The sequence below is a fragment of the Thunnus maccoyii genome, chromosome 4 (genome assembly GCF_910596095.1).
Source record: "Thunnus maccoyii chromosome 4, fThuMac1.1, whole genome shotgun sequence".
Taxonomy (NCBI): Eukaryota; Metazoa; Chordata; class Actinopteri; order Scombriformes; family Scombridae; genus Thunnus; species Thunnus maccoyii.
Window position 1 is genome coordinate 17,052,237 of NC_056536.1, and position 19,156 is coordinate 17,071,392.

Genomic DNA, 19,156 nt, shown 5'->3' on the forward strand with positions numbered 1-19,156 from the left:
CCAGGGTAAGGGGATCTCTTTGTACGGACGTAAATGTCAAATGTGACTTACTCTGCATTTCCATGGGTCTGAGGGAAGAGAATCCATGGCTGGCTGGAGACAGAAGGTGTGATAGCCCTTATCACAGGCATCACATACCAACATTTTTGAGTCTTCTCCTGGTTGTCTATGAAATTGAAGAATCAAGACATTATTCTCAAAAATGGGAAACAAAGCTTGAGTAAAATAGGACAAATGTCTTTAAGACTAGGTCAAAACCTAGTAAAGGGCTGGAATGTGTATGAAATGTTTGAAGATATATGCTTAGATTTGTTTGTTTACATGTAATATAAGATGGCAACATCTTCAAGAATTTCATTTTATAAATGTAAAATTTGGCTAAAATAATAAGCAAATTGACATAAAATTAAAAAATGAGACATTGTTCGTTGTTGGAGAAATTAAAATTGTTGAATATACTAATTGTGTTCTTTAAATAAAATTTTCTTACCAAAATATATTTTAAGCTCCGACTGAAAATCAGCCCAAAACATTGTCACATGTACACACTTAATGAATACAAAAAGAGCATTTATCTTCTATATTAGGAATAAATATGATAAGCAACATGAAAGCATTTAGTGCCAATTAACTGTGCTTTAATTACAGTTCTGTGCTCATTTTGGGAGACAGGCACACTATATTTCACTATAAAATCTTCATATGAATACAGAAGCCATTCACCGATAAATAGCTGTTTTACAAGCAAAATGTTGTTAAACCAATTTTCAAAAAATAATGATTTGCTTCTGTTTGTGATATTGACATTATTCCATAAAAAAAACATCTGTGAGGAGAATAGTTGTGCTTATATAGAAGGGACCAACACATAAGAAAGTTGAAGAGTTTGATAAGAAGTTTACCGACAGCTTAAGGGCACATTATAACCTACTTTTTTTAAAACAGAAAGATTGGGATAATATTCTACATACTTTTAGAAATCATTTGATCCAGTTAATTTTGATAATATGGTTGAATGGAAAAAAGTCCAAAACATTAAGACCTCCCACTGTTAGAGACATAGACATAACCTCCTTTCTTTACCTTGTGTGGCTTATTTTTCCAAATGAAGTTAAAAAGCCTGTCTAAACACGAGGTTAAATGTTTGGTAATATCAAAGGAGGAAAAGACGTAAGAGGCTCTTGTTTTTGTATAATGGGCTGCTCAAGCGGCCCACATAACAACCGGCCCTGGCTCCCGATGACCAGTCCGACTCTGCCCCAGGAAGACGACGGACATTGACCGGCTGGTCATCTCAGGAGTCGGGCTGCTGGCAGCTGAGATGACCGGCTGGCACTCGGCCAGCAGCTGCTCACATCTTCAAAAACGTCTGCGTTATTTGGATAAACTGACCACATAATGGGAATCTAAATGGTTACTTTCTCGTCTGAAAAAATATTAAAACTTAATGAAGTGACATAAACAATCCTACAGCAAAATTTACAACAGCTTTTGACCTGGCTCCACCACTGCAGCCATTTGGTGTGAAATGCATCCTGGTATACTTCTGTGTACCAAGCTTCAGCAAACCAATGGTGTAACTTCATCACTCAACTACTCACTTAGTCAGTCATGGACAATTGCGCTTATAGGGCTGGCTCCGCTGTTGCGGTCCAGCCAAAAAAGAAATGCAAATGTCATGCAAAATGTTAAGCACTCTAAATCTCTTGCGTAGGGTGCAGTTTAACTCACAACGGTGAACTCACCTGCAAGTCTGGCACACTTTACACTCTGGGCACTGCCATCCTGCCCGCTGAATGGGCGTGGCACCAATCTCCAGGCAGGCGGCATGATAATGTTGGCCACAACCCGTACAGAACAGCAAGTCTGTGAGCTCCCCCGCTGAGTCACACACTGCACACCAAGCCTCTTCACCCGCTTTAAAAAATAAAAATAAAATCACATTAGGATGGTTTTTGTTCTTTTTAGTTCAACTTAAAAGTCAACAGGGAATAGCTAGATGGCTAGTAGACACTTTTTAAAAAAGTTGCCTATTGTATTGCTAAGCAAAGTGGAGCATTGTCTACATTTGAAAACATTTAAACTTTTTAGAGACAAAAGATATTCCTTTGATTGCTATTTTCTAACTTTCAAGCAATGCAGACAGCTGATATTTTATGACAACAAAGAGCATAAAAATGTTCAAGGCCTTGGCAGAACAGCCCAAAGCTGATCAGTATGGAGCAGTCCTGGTTGTCTTACAGGAATTTTCAGTATGAGTTACAGCTTTGGACAATGCTGTTTGTTGACAATGACAGTTGATCATTATCTATGTAATGTTTAATTAAGAATAAAAAGTAAAGCATTACACTGTGAGCATGCCCTAAATAATAACATTGTTGAGTTAAAGAACATTGTGATCAAACAAAAACAAAAAGGGGGGACTTGGGTGTGTGCAGCCAAAGTCAAGTCTGAAGAACGCATAGCTGAAATGTCTGTGCATTTTTTCACCCTGTGCTCAAGTTTGACAGAGAAAACTAAATAAAAAGGAACAATCTAACTGATTGCTTTGATTTAAAGTAAGTAATAACATCAAAATTTTGATAAAGATGCCTGGTTTTCTTACCCAACTCCTCTGCCTTGTCTATGTGCTCTGGACAGAGGAGGACCAACTGTTTCATGGACTGGAAAGATCCACTTGCTGCCGCGCAGGGGAAGTGGTAGAACCGTGAGCAGCCCTCAGCATGGCATTGAATGGTTGCACCCAGCCTTTTGCAGTGTTCGCAAAGCTGAAACAAACCAATGGTTACAAGTAAGATTGTGTGAAGGAAGCCCCTGTTAATCCCTATATTCTCATTTGATACCATCTAATCCACATTTATAGACAGGGCACTTACCCGCTGTGTCCCTGAGATAACAGCCTTATCCACGTTCTCCAGCTCCTCATTCTCCATCCGCTTCACTCCCTCTGACCACACCGCACACCAATGATGAACCCAACAACCCCCTGTTCATTATAAAGCCCAAATCAGTAACATCTCTGACCAAATTTCAATTATACATCCCTGCGCTGTATTTCTAGTAGATGAAGCCTTGAATATAATTCATTTGTAGAAGTAATTACATAATGTACATTAATAGAATATAATGTTATAATGTTTTGAGGTTAACCTGAGTCGTCAAAGAGCGCCGCCAGACAGGGAGAGTCAGAAAATCCAATGGAAGACAGGTCATCATTCCCGGGCTGTGGCAGTGGGGAAGCTGATGGCTTGAGGGTCGGCCGTTCATAAGTTGGCCCAAAGTGTCTCAGTTCCCGCTGTCCATGCAGGCTGCGCTCCACGCAGTTACAAAGCGCGCATGCTCGAACACTCTCTCTGTATAGTCACAAACAATCGTTCAAGACAAGCAAATATTCAGTTTTAGATGTTGCCAACAATGAGCAGCTTCTTGGAAGAAAGACTGCAGCAGTGTGAATGAAGGACTTACACAGGTGTGCTGGAAGAGGCTGCAGTAACACCAGACACGTCTTCAGCAGCAGGAAGGGCTTTAGACTCCCCCTCAGAGGAGACAAACTGCTTTGTAGGGGCATTGTCATCAGCTAAAAATAAGAAAGAGAAAATATTTATAGAAGAAAAATAAAACGTTGCATTTTAAAAACAACTAATGAAGGAAAAAATGAAGAATTGATGGCTTTCACAAAACACATATTGACATGACATATCTGTCATGGGGATATAACATTCAAATGAATTCAGTTCTCCTGTCATCGCCTCTAATAATTTACATTTACAAATCTCTGTTGTGGTGAAACTGAAAGTCTGATTTTGTTCTCATCCGTGTGCGTTTCTCTTCAAAATCTGAGAGAATTAAGACCTTTTTGTTTACATCAAAGCACAAGCACACTGTGATAACTTCAGCTCATAATGGATGAAGTTTAGAGATGAAGAAAATTCAAACACATTACCTGTTGGTTCAGAGTCACTTTCTTCGCAGTTTGATTTCTGCTCGTCCATCCCCCGTGCTGATTTTGACCTCCTTGACAGAGATCTACAATTTAAAAACATAAGTAGAATCAACTTGTGAATGTTAATCAGAAGATGTATATTGCAAGAAAATCTTTCACAGCATGCAAACACTCTGTGGACATTTTGTTGGGTCACTCAGGCTATAACGTGAACATTAGGCCTGTTATCACTGCATAAGTAATGGATTGCAGAGAACATATTTGATAATATTTTTAAAAAAACACTAAATACACCTCCAACATACATTAGATTTAGGCTTGTTCACATAAAAAAATAACAGATAACAAGTGTGCAGGTCTCAATTAGCAAAACAGAAAATGTTTATTAACCAACATATGTTAATCAATATAATTAAAGAAACCCTTTAAAAATGCATCTTCCTTTGCCACACCACAGTTCGCACTGACCTCCCTACCCATCCAAAAGCACTTTTTACATGTAAGGACCTATAACCTACAATGCAAACAATTACATAGAAATGTTATGTCCTGTCTTTAGCCGATTTCATTGTGTTAATCTGACTAACGTTAGCACTAATGCAACCGAGCTTTCTCGCAACTAATGAAAATAGCGCGAGGGTTACAGAAACAAGATCGATCGGAAACCGCTTTAACATTTCAAATACTCATTTACCCAACAATGCATAATCCAAACCGGTGAAACTGCTGCGGGAAAAGGCACAAAATATGAAAGATAAAATTGTGTTTTCCTAAATAAAACAACCATAAATCGGGATACACAAAGAAAACACAACTTCCGTATGCAGAACTTCCTGTTGCAGCGGTGCTCCTTTCGTGCAGAACCTTTGTCGCTCACATCATAGTTCCGCTGTGAGATTCACGCCATTGACAAAAATATTGTAAAACAAACTATGCAGGACTAGACGGGCTCACCATTCTTTCATCCACACAACTAATAATAGGATGCCATATCGTGTTTCTGACGTTTAAATGCCATTAACAGACGAATACATTGAAAGGGGCCGATCGGCTTAGGAGTTCGCATGCTGGTGTATTTTACTTATGGTGTATGGCAGCTTCAGCAATATTTGCTCATATGATCCTTAATCTCCCCCAAAAAATAGACAACCAAGAGAACAATCTGTGATATGATGCTGTACGCCCTGATCTAAAGGGTTCAAAAGAAAAGAAATGTGAGTGTGGCTTCGAAATTGTTTGATCCAGCCGAGAGTCTCGCAGTGTTTCATCAGTTTCAACACAAACAAAAAAAAGGTTTTTAACTGAGACTGAGAAAATCATCCCGTGAGCTACTGTTATCACACTCACATTCACACACACAAACATAATGTTCCTTTTTTATTCCTACTAAGGCAGATGTGTCGTTTTTCTGGTGTTTTTTTAATGCAGAGGAGCAGAAATGATCTTAATCTAAGATCGGAGTCTACTGAATTATAACGTAAAACCAATAACAATGTAGATTATATGCATCTCTGACGAAATTATTTGAGAGTGTTTTGAAGCTTGAGCAGATTGTAACATTACAGTCAAAACTGCCCAAATAAAATTCAAGATATATGCACTTCAACCTAATCTACACACAAGATGTAATAAACGCTGTTTATCAAATAGCAAACATGCTTTTAACAGCAGAATGTAATATATCTTATGGACAACATGAATCTCCTTTTGTAACGTTACATGTTCGTAATAAACGTATTATGTGACAACAGTGAACACGCACCCTCTTTTCGATAAAGTGACTAACCAGCCCTACAAAAACCAAACTGGTGTTATATACAGTTAGCTAACGAACAAACTAATTACGCGTTGTCTCTAAAATTAAGTTGTCCACAGCAAAAAGTGATGACATGACGGCCAAGTTAACGTTAACGTCTTAACGTCCTGGCTAGCTAAGTTAACGTTACAAGGGTTAACGTTACAAATTAACTTTCACCGTATTTGTTCTCATTTTGTAATGTTGACCAACACCTGCTACTATTTGTTGCTATGCCAAGGGGAAAAGCTATTGAGATTTTATAGTTGAATAATTGCAACGCTAAGCACTATTTCTCAATGTAAACACCGACTTCAAAAGGGTTGGTTGTATTCCAGCAACTAGTCTTATCCAGTCACACTGGCGACAGTTTGATACGGAAAAGGTAACAACTATCGATGGTGACGTAGCAGCAAAGTGTCCCGAAGAGGTACAACTACGAGAAATACATCAAATGTCATGCACAGGAACACATACTTGTAAAAATGTCAACCGGTTACTCTGTGGGAAAGACCTCTGACAGAGCAACCGTACAGCACTATTCAACCTGAAGTTAGCACTCAGGTAACATGGCTAGTCCTCCAGCAAATAGACAGATCCATCTGTGGAAGCTAACAGCTACATATTACCGACAGCGGAGCTAACGTTACCCGGTCTAAGGTCAGGGTTGGTGTGTCTCTGGGTATGTCTGTTGCAAGAAGTTCAAAGAAGCCACAATTAAAAAGAGCTCACCTCACAAAAACAATATCGTCTCCTCATACATCAGCAAAATCCAAACAGCCACACAGCTTCCCAAAACGCTGATGGTCGCTTCATTTTATGTACCGGACTAACGCTGCGGCGAGCCGGCTGGAGGGAGAGTGGGGGAAGTGCACGTCGGCGGAAGGCAGGCTGTGCGGTGCTACTAGCTAGCTCTTCGACTAGATGGATAATGCTACGGTTAGCAAGCTAACCAGCAACTTGAGCTTTGTGTCGAGTGGTCGTACACTACCGGGGGGACTACTACACACCGAGACAAGTCTTCAACCGGTCCCGAAAAGTGTTTCCCAGCTTCATGCAGTGAACCCAAAAACTACCTATCCGGGCTGGCTTCTTAACACCAGCTAGCTCTTCTACTCTGTGCTGGAATCTCGCAAGTTTGCACAAAATAGTGCATCCGAAAATCACAGCCCTAAACTTTTCTCACACGCCAGTACGTGTGTAATTTTTTTCTTTAAGTTTTAGTCGACTGCAGACATTCATCTACCTAAATTTGCAGCACAACTTTGCATGGGTACCCTTGTATGGGTCACTAGCATCTGTTCACTTCGCTGAACTGCGTTGCGTCTGCACACGGCTGTTCCGCCAAGCGGCTAGCAGTGCTAGCTAATAACAACTACGTCAAAAAATAATACATGCAAAAATTGTTATGTTGTTACTCATTATTGGTATATTGTGTTACAGCATGAGAACAGTCATTAAAAGCTGTGCAAGGCTGGTCTTTTAACGCATAGCACGGGGTTTTAATGAGGAGAGCACGGACCACTTGGAATATGGTGGATATTAGCGTTAGATATTAGGTCATTAGATTTTCGGATCCAGGGAAGCCATTTTTCATTAGATTGTTATGATTGTAAAACCAAAGCTACTTTGACATGCCTACGGATTCATGCATATGTTGTGTTCAATGATGTGACTGAATTCGTTTAGGTGCATTGTTCTTGGCGCTGATTATAACTAATGTGTATGGTGGCTAATTTCTTAATCTTTATCTGTCTCTTCTATACTGTTTTGCATTGCGCATTAGGCTGGAGAGACTGAGAACGACTGAGAAGTGTAATCGATGACTTGATTTTTGCCGTGTAGTGAAATAATTTTCCGCCAGTTTTTTTTAGCAGGTTCACTGATGATGACTTAAATGAGCCAGTCCATTTGGAGATGGTTTATGGTCTCATTGTTTTGCCTTTCCTGGATAATTACCATAAGTGATATTTGTATGTATTTGTATTGTATTTGTAAGTGACATAGGGATAAATATTTAAAATAACATGACTGCATTGAATTTAAATAATGCTATACTGTGTTAAAAAGGCTGATAATATACCCTATCAACCCTCCACTAGACAAGTAGGCTGCACCTTTCTACCCTTTTATCCTCTGACACTGAATCAGCTGACAGATCTGTGCGTTTCCATTTAAAAAAAAATATGAATAATTATTTGCTAATGCAATGCAGAGTTAAATCTGGTTTTCGATTTGAGTAATCATAATGTATGCTGTGGGTGAACATAACACAGATCGTGTGGGGGATGGGATTGGGAGGTAGGTCTTTCTTATCATTTGGTTGCCTTATCACTTAAAGAAAATCACAGTGGCATGGATGACCTAGGACATGGGTTCAAGAAAGTTGTTTTGAGAACTCATCACTTCCTTTACTATTTTGAGTTGAACTCTCACTGAAAATGCCGCTCAGTTGTCATGTTAAAATCCTAATATACCTTCGAACCAGCCTAATATACCTTCCAATTGCTATGCAGATAAGGGCAGACATAAATGTGAGAAACACATGTTTGTTTGTTTTTTAAAAAGTGTGTCCCAGCCCAAGTTCTTGCAATACTTTTATATGTGTTTACTCTTCTAAAGTCAAGACCCATTCCTTCACATGCATTTCATGGGCCACACTGCGAACAAGAAGTCTGACAGTACATGCAGTAAAAGTTTGGATGTCACTGGAATGATCCTGTGAACTAACAGAAAATTAGGTTGGGTAACCGTCTGTAAAATAGAGGGAAGGTCACAGGTTTAATCCACATCAGTGACTGTATATCTCCCGTCATGCCCCAGAACAAAATACTGAACTGTTACAGGTAAGTAGCTTACTGAGGTTATAACTCAACACTTACAAGTAACTGCAGAGTGGAGCATCTGCTAAATGTCTCAAATGTAAAGGTAATGTTAGTGATTACAGATGACCGCCTGACAGCTCGTGTGTTCTGCAGGCAATGAACAAGCACCTGCTGCGGTGGTTGATCTGCAGCTGATCCTGCACTGAAACTCATGTAGTAATGCATGTGTGCAGAGGCCTCTTTGTAGTTCATGCATTTTTACAAGAATTATTTTTTAACACGATGAGTACACGTGTATCCTCAAGACCCTTGCAACTAGATGAATGAAACAAACATATTTATCAGTATCTTTTATAGTTTTAAGTTTAATTTTCTTTCACCATGGTGTGGGTGAGATCAGCATTTTTTTCCCCCCATAATTATCACTAGATCCTATTTGCACACATAGTAAGTTATGGAAGTTGACAAGAGGTCTTAAAGAAGCCAGATGTGAAAACAATGCTTTTTAGAACCATGACTGTTTAAAGTAGCAGCAACCTCTTAATGGGCATTTGACAGAATAGTTAGTGGTTTAATTTATAGGAAAGTTATATGGTTGTTGATAATTATTCACTGGTTAAATCAGACCAAAAAGAATTGACTGATAAGATGTTAAATCAATTGAAAACTCTTTTTACAAAGACAGTTGCCACTGAAGGCCTATGTTTCAATTTCACATGGACTCAAATGCTCCACTATCAGCAATACCCAACTGGTCCAGGTGTGTCTAAAAAAAGTATTTGATATACAGCAGTTCATGACTTATTTTACAAACAGAAATATTTGTTAAGGGAATATGTGAGATTGTTAGGGCTTGAATGAGGGGTGTGCAGGCTTTCATTTTGAGAATAGGTTATTACTGGTCCCCCTGACAGGATTAGTTAACTCCCCATTCAGCTTTAGCAAGATTGGATTAGATTTTGGGGGGCTGAGACTAGTTGGAAGGTAGTGACTGATTGGCCAATGGATGTAAATAGAGGGTGGTATTAGGAGATCAGGCTTCTCCTATTGGCTAGTCAGCGGAGCCGGTGCTTTCCCATCTGCCTCCTGCATCTCAAGGATAATCCCCTAGAATACTGTACCTCCACAGATGTTTACAACAGAACATAAACTGGAAGAAGAGAATTCAATTTGGATTTTCCAAGTGCAATTTTTCACAGTTAAGTTTAAAGAGCACTGGAAAAAACACAGTAGGATAGTTTTACAGGATGCAGTTAGGTCTTTTTGTGGATTGTTTTCTTCATATCGTGTCTGTTTTGAGTCCAAAGTTTAGATATCATAGTGTTGTGTACTACATTCAAATATTTTTTGTATTTTCCATGCTATAAAAATGCATTCCTTGACAAAATTAATGTCTCATTGTACACAGATGGTTACCAATATACTACTGTATTATAATACAAATCAAGGTTTGTTGAATTCAAGTTTATTATTCAGCGTAGATATTACATGTATTAAGACATTAACAGGAAATTATATGAAATCAAATTCACAGGCAGGATACCAGTTCCTCCACAAGGGGGTGTATAACCCTAGACTACTTGTCCTGAATATAGCCGTACACATCATTATGAACCTTTGTCAAGTTGTTAGTAGATGTTCAGTAGGATGTGGCAAACCACAGTCACAATTTACAGTACAGATGGGTACAAGTCAAGAGCGTAGATGGGGTTTGACAAAATACAAAGGGGTGTAACTAATGTACTGTACCACACCATCAACAGATCCAATACTTGTGACCCAAAGTTATCAATGAACACTAATAAAGCTGTCTCCTCTAAGCTTCTAAGAAACCTGATAACTCCTTTGAAGGAGCTAAGTGATAAAGGCTATAATAAAGTCAAGGTGGTGGCACAGTGTGGGGAATATTAAGTACATCTGGGCTTTTCATTAACCCGTCAGCCTGTTAGACTAGATTTCCACAGAGAGCCTGAATACTGTAACACACATAATGCTCAACTACGAGCCCTAGAAATCATATTTTGCATATTCCTCAGGTTCACCATGCAAAGTGACTCATTTTTGCTGAAGAAGCAAGTGATAAATCCGCGTAATCTGCAACATTTATCCCAGAGCTGAAGGAAAAACAATGTCCCTTAATAAAATGACATTTTAATTTTTTTTTTTTATGACATAACAAGTGAGAACGTACAATACAGTAGCAGAATTAATTATAATAAAATGAAACATTTATATATTATGATTCAGAAAGTACAAAAATAAAGATTCTATTGTGGTAAAATTCATTCCTATTCCCTTAGAATAATACATCTCTTACATATATATTTGAAATAATTAAAAACAAATAACATGATGTACAAATAGACTATGACACAGTCATTATAGCATGACCATTTTTATATGAACCTGCACAATTTGCCATCAAATTCAGTCTCTGATAAAATATCACTTAAGTATTAGCATGTATTGTATATCATTATGACAGATTATAACGCAAACAATGGTGACAAAAGCAAGCAAGCCATTCCATTGCCTTTAATTTATTGAAGAAAAGAACAGGAAGTGTTAGTGTAAATGTATCAAAGTTGTAATGTTGAACAGCACGATATGTATGGAGTCTATACTTTTAGGATTTTAGGGATGAAATGAGTTGGAGTCTAAGAAGATAGATCCAAAACTGTACAGTAATTTAGCATACCAGTGCACATTTGATGTCTGTCTTTGCAAGGAGCGTTTCTCTTTAATTTCCATTCTTAGAGGTCTACTCAGATTGTCTTGTTTGTTAAGAGTGATACTATTCACATCTACACCTGCTCTGTCCTTTGTGACCAAAGTGCTACTTTGCAATGGAGTCTTAGTGCAAGTTGTTTCGCTGTCAGTGGCCTGCTGTTCTTTTGTTGGATCCCCCCAAAGTAGCTGGTCGAATGAGTAGAGGAGTCGCAGAGGTCCAAACGCCCAGTGTGCCAGTCTGTGGTCCTCCACCAGTGCATAGCTGGATGCCAGCACCCCATCAACAAACAAAGTTCCATCTTCTGTCAAGGGGGCATACACTCCTACACTTTCCTCTACTGAGACTGAGCTGATTCGAGATGGACGGACTTGACCCTCTGCTATGTGGATAAGAACACAGTCCCCTGTTCTGGCTCTGCTGGCAAACTGAGCCTGGTACTCACTGCTGTCAAGTCTGCAATGGTGGGCTAAAAACACCAAATGATGTGGAGTAAGGGCCAATCTATGGCCATCTTCTGTCTCCAGAGACAGAAAAGTAGACCAGCTGTCTTGGTCATGGTGCAGAAACAAGAGGACTTGGCTGAACACTACTTGGCCTGTCTCAGACAGAGCCATGACCCGGTCCCCAGGAGCCAGTGATGACAGGGTCTTCTGCCCCCCTCCAGCAACAGTCACCCGGGCCCAGCCAGGGAAACAGCCACCTTTTTCCACTGCGACAGAGTGATCTACAGGAAGATCAGCAGAAAAAGCCAGGATGACTAAACAGATTATGTTCCTTTTTTGTCTTTATACATCATACAGTGAATGAAATTTGACAGTACACTCTAAAGAAAGCTATGAAAGCTCCTTCCTTAAACTTACCAGCTTTTACTGAGCAGTGGATATGATATTTGGATTCATAGTGGACCCAGTCAAAGCCGGCCTCCACAGCCAGCTGGGCGAGGAGACCATACTTCTCTGTTTCTCTGTCATCAGTGGTTATGTCCACAGCCCGGCCTTCATAGTGCAGAGAGCCGGGAGGATGGTGACCGTCCTCATCCCAGGCTTCTGTCACACGTAAGTGTACCCCTGGCCACTGGTTCATCACTGCTATCGCCAGCCTGTTCAGACAGTCCTTACACCGCTAGAATCAGAATGAGACAGGGGGGAAGGATTCAGTTTGGAGTAGTATTAACTCGAGCCCAATCAATAAACCAGCCTATATATCAGCTGATATTAGCTTATCACAGACATACGTTGGTCGATAATGAACACGAAATTGCAGTGCAGAAATGCCAAAGATATGTTTGAAGTCATTTAGAGAGAAACAGTGTCTCCATTACTGTAAAATGTCTCGATTTATATAATGTAGTAACATTATTCTAAAGCAAAGTGCAGTTATGTGCAGGGTTGGGATCCAATGGCTAGTTTCATTTTGGTAAAATACATACACTCATTATACCAAGAGTCTAACAAATCTCTTAATGAATATTTTATCCTCTTCCTCTTTTCTAATAGCAATAAATAATGTACAAAACATTCAGGTAGTCATTTAGCTTAATAGCAAAAATCTAATATAAACATGGGTATTAGAATGCACTAAGTTTGAGCGGCGGATCAATCTTTGAGTTTTAGTTCTTAAATAACAAAAGCAGAACCTAAATAGATTCAATAAGGGATTTGAAAGGATTGAGTCATAACTGTTTCAATGACATATTGGAGTAACTTAAAACTTGCTTCATGCGTCCAAATAAAGTTCTTGTAAAAGAATATGTGGAGCTGTGTGAATGTTATTTCTATGTGTATGTCTGAATACTCTCTTATTGAAATCCCTATAATAGTATATTATTTTGACTTTTAAATTTACTGATGTAACCTGTTGGGGAAGGAGGGAAGGGTTGGGGCAGTGGGATAGTTTTCAGAGTGTAGATGTTTTGTGAGAGTGTTCTCTTGTATTTTCAGATATTTTTGTTTATAACTTGAAAACTTAAATTAAGAGAATATAAAAGATGATTCTTAGTTTAAGACAATAATTACACTTGGTCCGTAGGCTGTACCGTGTACAGTGAAAGGCATGTCTGAACTCCACTAAACTTCAGTAGAAATGACAGACACTTGTAATCATTTATTAACAGGGGGAAACAGCACAGCCTAAGAATACAGGAGGTATGAACAGTATGCGACTGTACTGTACACCTCATTGCACAGCCTGATTTCAGTGCAAGTCAGACGAGAGCGATTCCAGTATTTCAACACCTCACGTCTCTGGCTCCCAGGTTATAATTATTTGTCTGTTGGCATCATCTCACAATTCCTCCTCTACCCTGCTAAAAGGCCATCTCAACCTTGCTCAAACAATCGGAGAATAAGAACAAAGCTACTGTAGCCAGTTTGGCACATTCCTTGGCCTTTTCGACAGGGTGACAGAATAATCAAGGCCATTCTCTGCCTTCCTCGATTGTGCCAGGCATGAGTCTCTCGGTTTCACCCCTGAGACATTTGATCAGAAATGAGCACAGTGACTCTTAACACCCCCGTGGGCCATAATGTTACAGACTGTGTCAGCATTGTCACAAAATAGCAGGCTGAAAAATGATGACGTCAGCATATGAGGTGATACACTCATTATCATCTCCTGAAAGCCTATTCACTTGGGACTTGTGAAGTGACAAGTCTTGTGGCCTGTAATTTGAATGAATAAAGTTTAACTTGCAACAGAATTTTTAAAAAAAAAGCAGGGTTGGGAGAGTGAGAGATGAGAGTGTAAGCGGGAGAGATGGAGGAGGAAAAAAAAGTTGGGTGAGAAGAAAGCAGTGCAACGGCGAGACGACTAAAGAGAGAGGGCAGAGGGGAAGAATGTATGGGCACACACTTGGGAATGTGACAGCAAGAGTGATAAAGAGAGAGGGACAGAAAACAAACTGGGTACATTTTTCTCGCAATGCCATTGAAGAGAGGCGTTTCATTGTCGGAACTACAATAGTCGCTTTTCCAACGGTGCCATTACTTCAGCAGGCGGGAATTTTGTATAGGCGACCCCTCTGAGTCTCCAAATGACGCACAAAGAGTGTCTTTCACATCTGGGCATAAGAGGGGCAACACGCACACATACACACACACTCAAAATGGGCATCAGAAGGGCACACATATACGACCGCAGATTTCCATCACATAAAATCACTCAGGGAGGGGAAGGAACACAGATTCATATCCTAAACAATCACAGAAAGCCGCGGCATCCAAAACGGGCTGAGTATAAAGAAACTGTGTGTTCATATTCAGAAGAGTGGGATTAAATGTGTTTCATCAAAAAGCTGCCCATCTCCTGGCCAAGATTTTCAATCCTCTAGGCCACCAATAGTCTTTTCACAGCTGAATTTGAGATATGAATTTGGATACCTATCCCTGTTAAACAATCAGTAATTCACATTTAAATGCCATGCCTGGATATTTCTCCTCGTAGGGCGTCTGAGAAACCTGTCATAGGAATAGTTTTATTTCCAATAACAAAGACTTTGGTTAAAGATTAAAAGGAAGTGTTCCTGAAGGGGAACTCAGTCTCTTAAAGGGTAGTGTTGAATTACATCCTGATCTTCTTATCTCAAGAAAAGGGAGGGGATGTTTAGTTAAAACTTACACACTCTGTGTTGAGCATTTGTTTGTGTCAGGAGCCTGGCAAGGGCAGGAATAGCTTAAGAGTACAGCAAACAATGAATGAGGTTATAGATTTGATTTGAAGGTGCCATGCCGGGTTGGCAGAGTATGAGGTATGAGTATGAGAGTATGTAGTTAATCAGTCATTCAGCATAGGGATTGTCTTGAAAAGGTTCAAGAGACACCAGTGAGAGCATCCTTTCTGTCAATCTGCAGCTGATTTTCTGCACTGTCTGTATATTTCATAATGCCTACTGCATAGTCATCACATTTCACCGAGGTGAACGGAAACAAGTGACCCAGTGAATCATTCAATTCGAAGAAGATTACTGAACTCGACTAAGCGTTACACCCCAGTCTCACCTTAGTCATGAAGCGGTCTGCATTGGTGTTCTCCTCATCTTTGAAGATAATGTCTGGGTTGTAGTTGCACACAAGTTCATTGAAGCGCTCAGAGTTGCGTGTGATCTTGCCCTCTGCTCTCCCGCTGGCCCCGAGGTTGTTTTCTGAGAAGTTGGGGAAAAACTGCTTGTAGTGCATGGCTGTGAGTTTCCTGTGCTTGCAGCGGGGAGAGCCGAACCCCTGGCCCGGTCCGCATCCCTGGACCAGCCATATACAAGTCCACACAGCAAGCAGGCCAATCTGTGCCAGGCGGGCCCACCACGACTGCTTCATTGGGGAGGGTTGTGGCTCCCAGGAGTCAGTGGCTCACAGTGCCTGCAGTGATAGCCTAGTTCCAGGTGTGTGATAACATGTGAGAGTCAAATCTTGGTCCATTGCAACTCATGGAGTATTAGTGCTGATATTTTTTATCACTAAAACTTACCAGCTGATGCGACAAAGATACCTCTTTTTTAAATTTCATTCACTCTTGATCCTAAAAGAGTTTAAAAGTACAGAGTCAGTTGTTCTGACTTATGTTTGTACTCTTTTGATGATTGCTCTGACCAAAAACTAGAGCACAATGAATGGTCTGATTGGTTCAAATCAAAAGTTTTTTGGAAGTTTGGCATCAGCTATTAAAAACAAGAAGACATACAAGCTTTCAAATGTTTCTGTCCAAATGTTTCACCAAATATCAGCAGATTTTTAAGCGTCCTGCGAGCTGAACGTCATCTTCATACGTCCTTCGCAGGTACCTTGTCTTGACGCAGGTGTTTTTCGTTGGGTTCTGCTCACTTACCGCTTCTCTCCTCTCCTCTCCACGCAGCTCCTTTGACGAGACACACAAACTCCCCTGCAATTCCTACGGACGCTCCTGTGGCGCTCTCATCCTCTCTGTCCATCCAGAAATGCTTCTCTTGAGATTTTTTTTTTCTCCTTCGTCTCTCCTTCGTCCACCGTCTTCTGTCGCGTTTCAGCGCTCCTGGCCACCTTGCACCAGCCATTGGGTCTTATTAGCGTCCGGACAAGATTGCCCTCCCTTCCTTTGCGCGCTCCCACTGCGACAGCACACGCCTCCAATTCAACCTTACAAAGGACATATGATTGGCCTACTGTGTTAACACAATGACTCCCCCTTCACCTCATTAAATATTTAAAGGTATTTAATTTAAAGGTACATAAGATACTAATAGATTATACTGTTTTGGCCACATTTTAAACCAATAAGAAATCAAACTTTTAAAGCTTTTAAGACACATGATAATTTAGGTATCAACTGTATTTATGAGGCATTATAATAAATTTACAGTACAGATACAGCCCCAAACTCTCATGTCAGTTGAATATATTTAAACCAACATGCCTTTGCATCTGTTTGCCATCCCACCTACCACAGAGGAGGTCAGCTGTTAACTCTCACTGTGATGACTTGTGTTATTAATAGACAGAGTTGAAGGAGAAGGTCTTAGAGAGAAAACAAGTGTCCAGCCTTGACACCCCTTGACTGTGACTTACAGTGTTGCCTTCCTGTGTTTGGGGAACCAACGTGACCCCTGAACCCAGTGCACCCAAGACCTCTCCATTGGAAACACCCTCTGGCCACATCAACATATTATTTTTATCCATCTCAGAACAATAGCTGGGAGAAGTCATAAAATGTGTCAGATAATGCTCGAGAGGGAGCAGAAAAGAAAGGAATCATTGTGTCTCAGGGGTCTGACATCTGTAATCACATACGGAAGCTGAAATTAATGGCGGATTAAAGGTCGAAGTGTGTCACCATCCTATCTCCAGCTTCCTGGAACACTTGAGGACTCAATGCATCATGGCCAGTTTCTTCACTGTGAGTTTGCGTCAAAGAATCTTTGGCCCACTCACAACAGAGTGGGTTGCTCAGTGGTTTCTGGATTTCATGTTTTTTGCGTCAGAGTATATCTTGATGATATTCCTAATTGAATGATAAAGATTGCTCGAGATTAAGTCACTATAAAGACACTCATAATGTTGAAAGAGGACTGCACACCTGATTACCCTTTGAATTTATCATACTGTGCCTGATCTGCGCAGCACTTAAAATTTGCTTTTGCATATTGTTAAGGCAAAAGGTCACCGAGCTCCACAGTGACCATGGAAAGGCATCCTTGTTAGGGAAGGGTCCAAAAGATCCCAGGATGTTGAAGGGAGGGGTGGCAAGGCGAAGCTGCATCTTCCTGTCCTAATGATAAACACAGAGGAATGCTCAAGTTTGGCCTGAGCAATGCAGATGAGAGACATCAGCCTTTTTGACAAATGCAGGGAATGACTCAATCAAAAAAAAGCAACAAACACTTTCATATCTACAATTACCCACACCGGTGCTTCTCATCAAAGCGATACAAGAAAGGAGATTTCCATCTGACATGAAAGGGAAAGGAAGGAAGCAAACATCTGCGGGTTGGAGATGGAAATAAAGTCATTATTATTAGTTTTTTTATTTTGGTGCCCCAGTCCTTCTGCCTCCCTCCTGCCTCCTTCTGGCTCTTAACGTTTACTCCCCCATTTCAGGATGGGAGTACATGGCTGAGTGAATGGTTGAGTTTCCTGCAAAGCCACAGAACTGAAAATGACATCTTTCCTGCCTGGGTTAGCCTACCCTGCTTTGTTCTTTCCAAATGGACGCTTATGCTTGCACCCGGGCATGTGGTTACATACCTGCAAGCCAGGTTTTCCTTCATCTGTGGAGTTCTCTACAGGAACAATAAAAACAGGCTCATAATTGGCAAATACTTGACAACTGCAAATGCAGCCAAGGATAAAATTAGGATTAAGCTGTGTCTTTATGGATACATTCATTATAAAATAGAATGTAGGGTGTGCAACATTACTGGCTTTGACATTTCAAGTGTTTGTCTTGTCTCGTGGAGCTGAATAGACACTCTGCAGGATCCACTTCCTTAGATGGAGGCCGTTAGGAGGGTTGAGGGGGGGAAAGGAAAGTCAAGGAACTGACACCTAACCACCTTCCTCCCCTCTCCCAAACACACACACACACACACACACACACACACACACGTCCTTTCTCTACCCACAACTGCACCAACCATTCCACTGTCTCTCACCGTGTTATCAGTGCAGGAAGAGGCAGGGTGGTACATTCTGATGTGGCTGCACACACTGGATGATTCTTGGCTTATGTATTGTAACTTTGTGCTCATGATTACCCACCGTAGTAAGAATATACTTAGAAGCACATGTGATGAGTTCAGGTGTACCACACACTGTGATGTAATGTGTGTAATATAAACATGTAAAGTCCAGGGTTTAAGTTGCTTTGCTCAGCCTTGATATGGCGTTTGAAAGAGAGCACCAGTAAGCTGAGGTTGAGGCGATGCTGCACTGAAGTGGACAATAGACTGAGAAGGGTGGAACTTCCTGGCCCCAGACAAGCAGGTCAAAGGTCAGATATGATGCTATACCTTGTATTTTGAACCTGACCCTTTAAATCTGTTTGACATTGTATAGATACTGTATGCTTACAGAGTACACTTTTGTCACAAATTTTACACGTTTCTCCCTAAAATCTATGTCACACCATTCATCCACAATTACCCAACATCACAAATGCCTGTGCCAGTCCACTGTGTGAAGCAAGTGTGCCGTGAGTGTGCACGCAGGATGGCGGGCAAACAGACAGTGTGACCCATTATCAGTTGATTAGCGAGCAAGTCTCGCCTTTTCCTGTGAGTGGTTCTGTATTTGCAAGCGTACAAACGAGGGAATAACAGCCCCTAATGCACTTTGGCATGAACTTCAAACGGCCGACTGTCAGGAAAGCTAATCTTTGTCTTTTTCCCCCCTTCATTCTTA

At 40.6% G+C, this 19,156-nt stretch overlaps 2 protein-coding genes across 8 annotated transcripts in view; both read right to left on the bottom strand.

The window, feature by feature from the left end:
• The window catches only part of kmt2d (lysine (K)-specific methyltransferase 2D), a 37,178-nt gene extending 29,477 nt beyond the window's left edge, over positions 1 to 7,701 (bottom strand). For 2 of the 5 annotated variants that reach the window (XM_042407783.1, XM_042407779.1), the window contains exons 1-8: positions 6,471 to 7,701; positions 3,944 to 4,026; positions 3,466 to 3,577; positions 3,151 to 3,353; positions 2,877 to 2,986; positions 2,606 to 2,768; positions 1,746 to 1,917; positions 52 to 166 (exon numbers count right to left, since the gene is read on the bottom strand). In XM_042407783.1, the coding sequence (XP_042263717.1) occupies positions 52 to 166; positions 1,746 to 1,917; positions 2,606 to 2,768; positions 2,877 to 2,986; positions 3,151 to 3,353; positions 3,466 to 3,577; positions 3,944 to 3,992 (924 nt within the window). In that variant the 5' untranslated portion in view covers positions 3,993 to 4,026; positions 6,471 to 7,701. Of the gene's footprint in view, positions 1 to 51; positions 167 to 1,745; positions 1,918 to 2,605; positions 2,769 to 2,876; positions 2,987 to 3,150; positions 3,354 to 3,465; positions 3,578 to 3,943; positions 4,027 to 4,637; positions 4,766 to 6,470 lie in introns of those variants that run through there. The other 3 variants (XM_042407782.1, XM_042407780.1, XM_042407781.1) reach the window with 3 other exon arrangements.
• Positions 7,702 to 10,006: 2,305 nt separating this feature from the next.
• Positions 10,007 to 16,366, bottom strand: dhh (desert hedgehog signaling molecule). Of its 3 annotated transcripts, XM_042408566.1 has the most exons (5): positions 16,110 to 16,366; positions 15,753 to 15,803; positions 15,290 to 15,656; positions 12,155 to 12,416; positions 10,007 to 12,018 (listed from the first exon to the last, which is right to left on the bottom strand). In XM_042408566.1, the coding sequence occupies exons 3-5, from the start codon at positions 15,599 to 15,601 to the stop codon at positions 11,198 to 11,200; spliced, it is 1,395 nt and encodes a 464-aa protein (XP_042264500.1). In that variant the 5' UTR covers positions 15,602 to 15,656; positions 15,753 to 15,803; positions 16,110 to 16,366; the 3' UTR covers positions 10,007 to 11,197. The 3 variants fall into 3 exon arrangements, with proteins under 3 accessions (XP_042264500.1, XP_042264499.1, XP_042264501.1); XM_042408565.1 differs by lacking the exon at positions 15,753 to 15,803 and having other exon boundaries at positions 15,290 to 15,432; XM_042408567.1 differs by lacking the exon at positions 15,753 to 15,803.
• Between the last annotated feature and the right edge of the window lie 2,790 nt (positions 16,367 to 19,156).

Bases quoted from the DNA above. Each gene is read 5' to 3' on its own strand.
- dhh (XM_042408565.1), bottom strand. From the start codon at position 16,314: ATGGCTGGTGCAAGGTGGCCAGGAGCGCTGAAACGCGACAGAAGACGG. The intron at 12,417-15,289 runs GTGAGACTGGGG...TTCTGATTCTAG, and splicing joins CAGACCGCTTCATGACTAAG to CGGTGTAAGGACTGTCTGAA. The intron at 12,019-12,154 runs GTAAGTTTAAGG...ATCTTCCTGTAG, and splicing joins CCACTGCTCAGTAAAAGCTG to ATCACTCTGTCGCAGTGGAA.